Below are 2873 nucleotides of genomic sequence, written 5' to 3' on the forward strand. Positions count from 1 at the left end.
CAGTATTAGAAAATTCAAATGTTTGTTGTAGCATAAGTCTTATGCTTAAAATTTGTAAAAGTCGCCTTCTCTTTCATAATATGTTTCTCTTATGAAGCGACTTGTTTTTGGTGGAGACGCCCAAATATGCACTAAATCCACGCTACAATCTCGCTTTCTGTATCTTTCTATTTTAAAAAGCGTGTGGATAATTATAATTCATACTCATTGTTTGACTACCTTCCGCAAAATCAGTCGTACCGAGAATGAAATATTAACATATAATCTATTTAAAAATCTAGCTTTCTCGCAAATCTTCAAACAACATATAGGCACGGGTAATCACTGCCCAAGGAGGGTCATCGGAGTACTTTTCAACTCGATGTTATAAACACGTAGCATGGTCGTCAATTTATTTATGTTTACCAGCGGACTACAGAGGCAAGAGATTCAATTTAAACCGAACCTTACGCGTGTGCGGACGTGCAAACGGAGAGCGGAACGAATTTGGAACATTCAAGAATTACAAACAGAACCGACTGTTAGCGTTCTTGCAAGTTGTAACGATCATAACGTAGTGCGTTTTGTATCAGCTCGTATTTGGATGAAAAGTTCAACCACTGCAGCCGCTGTTAATGCGTAGGCGTGAAAGCATAATAAAACCACCCAACGGGAAGTGAAAGTTCACCAAAAGCGGACAGACTGCTGTGAGTGCGGAGATAGTATTGTCGCTTGACCTGCATCGCCCCGGAAAAGGAAAGGAAGACGCGCGCCCCCGTGTACGCGGTCCTGCTCTAGCCAATCTAAACGGTCGCAGTGCGAACGAAACAAAAAGTTCCGTAGTAAAATAATAACGCGGAGTAGGGAATATTGATTTTTTCGGTCGGCGTGCAACGTGAGAAAAAAAATCGGTTGTATACGTGACCCCTGGCACGGCGTGTGTTATTGCGTTTGGCGTGATACTTTCGGCAACCTCCGCTAGTAGAAACGGAACCCATTTGGGGTCGATCTTTTTTTTGCGTTGTTGCGCCTCATCTTCGGTAGTGCGGCCAGGATTACCTAATAACCGTCGAGATGGCGTTCATGATGCCGGTGATGAAGAACGAGTTCGATATCTACAAGGGCCGCCAGCGGCGGATATCGGAATGCTCGAACCAAAGCAACTGCCGATCGCGCAAAGTGTCGGAAAGTTCGCGGTCGGACTGCCCCAGCCTGTCGACGTCGCCCGGCAACGAAGGATTCATGTCCGGTTCACCGGCCCATCGCAGCCACCCGATGTACATGTCGCACTTGGCATCGCGGTCACAATTTTCGCGCAACTCGTCCCGCACCTCGCAAAGCTCGCTGATCGCCTCAAGCCCCTCGAAGACCAGCTCTGGAAGCAGCCCACCGAAGGGAGCCAATGGTCCCGCTGTGCCAGCTGCGGCCGCTGGAAGCCAGAGCAGCCTGAACAAGTTCCACACTCGGCTGGTCGATAAGCTGCGCAAATCACTTCGCAAAAGCAAATCGACCGACGGACGGTCATGAGAAGCGAGTGTGGGCGGCGTTGGCGGTGAGGAAGACGATGATCCCGATCCGGACGACGATGACTCATCCGCCGAGGGAAGGAAGGCTCGCCGAAGCAGCAGCATAACATGCAGACGTCGCAGTGATGAGGTGCTGGGAGCATGCTCGGATAGTGTACTGCATGTGCATAACCGGAAACCTCCCTTACCCCAGTACGGTAGCCACACAAACACAACGAGGACGACGGGGGCTGCATCAACGACGACATCGACGACGGCAACCACAACCGTTGGCAAGGGTCGATCCAGACGGGGTACCTTCAGCGCGCCTCGGTAACTCTGCAGAACACCGCAGACGCAGTGCAGCCGTTTTCGGGGAGAGTCCGTGGTCCGGATCGAACGAGATCCGATTCAACATTTCGAACAACGATACTTAGCGAGTATGATTACATTTATCTTATATCAATAGTACCACTAGTAAAAGCCAGCAGCAGCATTGGGTGGGGAAGAAATGGGGTGCGCAGCAGACAACAGGACATACAACCTATCATAGTTGTTCCATGGCTAGCTAATTATATCATTATCATCATTGCCGACATCATCATTAGCGGAAATTTGGGTGCCTCTCTTTTTGTTTCTCTTCATTTCTTGCATAATAATCAATACTTTCGGTCGGATGAGCGCGGCATCATGGAAACAAAAGAAAACTATCGATTTACGACTTAAGTGTTACAAAATGTTCGCTAACGAACGCTATCATTGTTGAGAGACCCCCATACTGTAGCCGCTAGTGCGTTGGCAGCTTTAGTTCGTAGGCAGGAATGCTTTTCCCTAGGCTTAAGCTAGCATAATATATGACTATTTATGAGCGGCTTTGACCAAAGCTCTCAACACGGTACTGTTGTCTCTTATCGTTCCTTTGCTTGACCTACCGCAAGCTACCGGTTCCGGTGAGAGTTCCCTAGCTAAAATTACTTGTACTCGTTTTCGTAAGATTTTCACATGAAAATATACACCAATGTGTCATATTTTATATTTCGATTGGTTGGTTGTGTCTCCTTAAATTTCACTCACGCACCAAGCTGAAATTGTAGCAATCTCTTGGGTTATTTTTTCACTACTAGAACCATGCCTTGTGTGGCGGCAGGATCAGCTGTTCTGTTCGGATCAGCATTTCGTTTCGATGCAAGTGCACTCAACAGCAACGAGCACATAGAAGCCAATGCATAAACCTTATTCTATCACACAAAATCTTATCCAAGCCTGTGATACAAGGTCGGAACGGTACGGAATTTCATATATAATATCGATCGCTATACAACGCGCGGCATTGCGTCGTAGGCAGGGAATCGGTGGTGGTTGCCCGTGGCACACCATTCAAATACACAA

At 47.6% G+C, this 2873-nt stretch overlaps 1 protein-coding gene across 1 annotated transcript; it reads left to right on the forward strand.

Moving 5' to 3' along the window:
* Window positions 1–499: 499 nt before the first annotated feature.
* Window positions 500–1534, forward strand: LOC128731177 (uncharacterized). Its single transcript, XM_053824278.1, has one exon. The coding sequence runs from the start codon at window positions 1054–1056 to the stop codon at window positions 1504–1506; it is 453 nt and encodes a 150-aa protein (XP_053680253.1). The 5' UTR covers window positions 500–1053; the 3' UTR covers window positions 1507–1534.
* Window positions 1535–2873: the final 1339 nt, after the last annotated feature.

This window comes from Anopheles nili, chromosome 2, assembly GCF_943737925.1.
Source record: "Anopheles nili chromosome 2, idAnoNiliSN_F5_01, whole genome shotgun sequence".
In the NCBI taxonomy this organism is placed as follows: Eukaryota; Metazoa; Arthropoda; class Insecta; order Diptera; family Culicidae; genus Anopheles; species Anopheles nili.

Coding starts and splice junctions, on each gene's coding strand:
- LOC128731177 (XM_053824278.1), top strand. CDS start 1,054: ATGGCGTTCATGATGCCGGTGATGAAGAACGAGTTCGATATCTACAAG.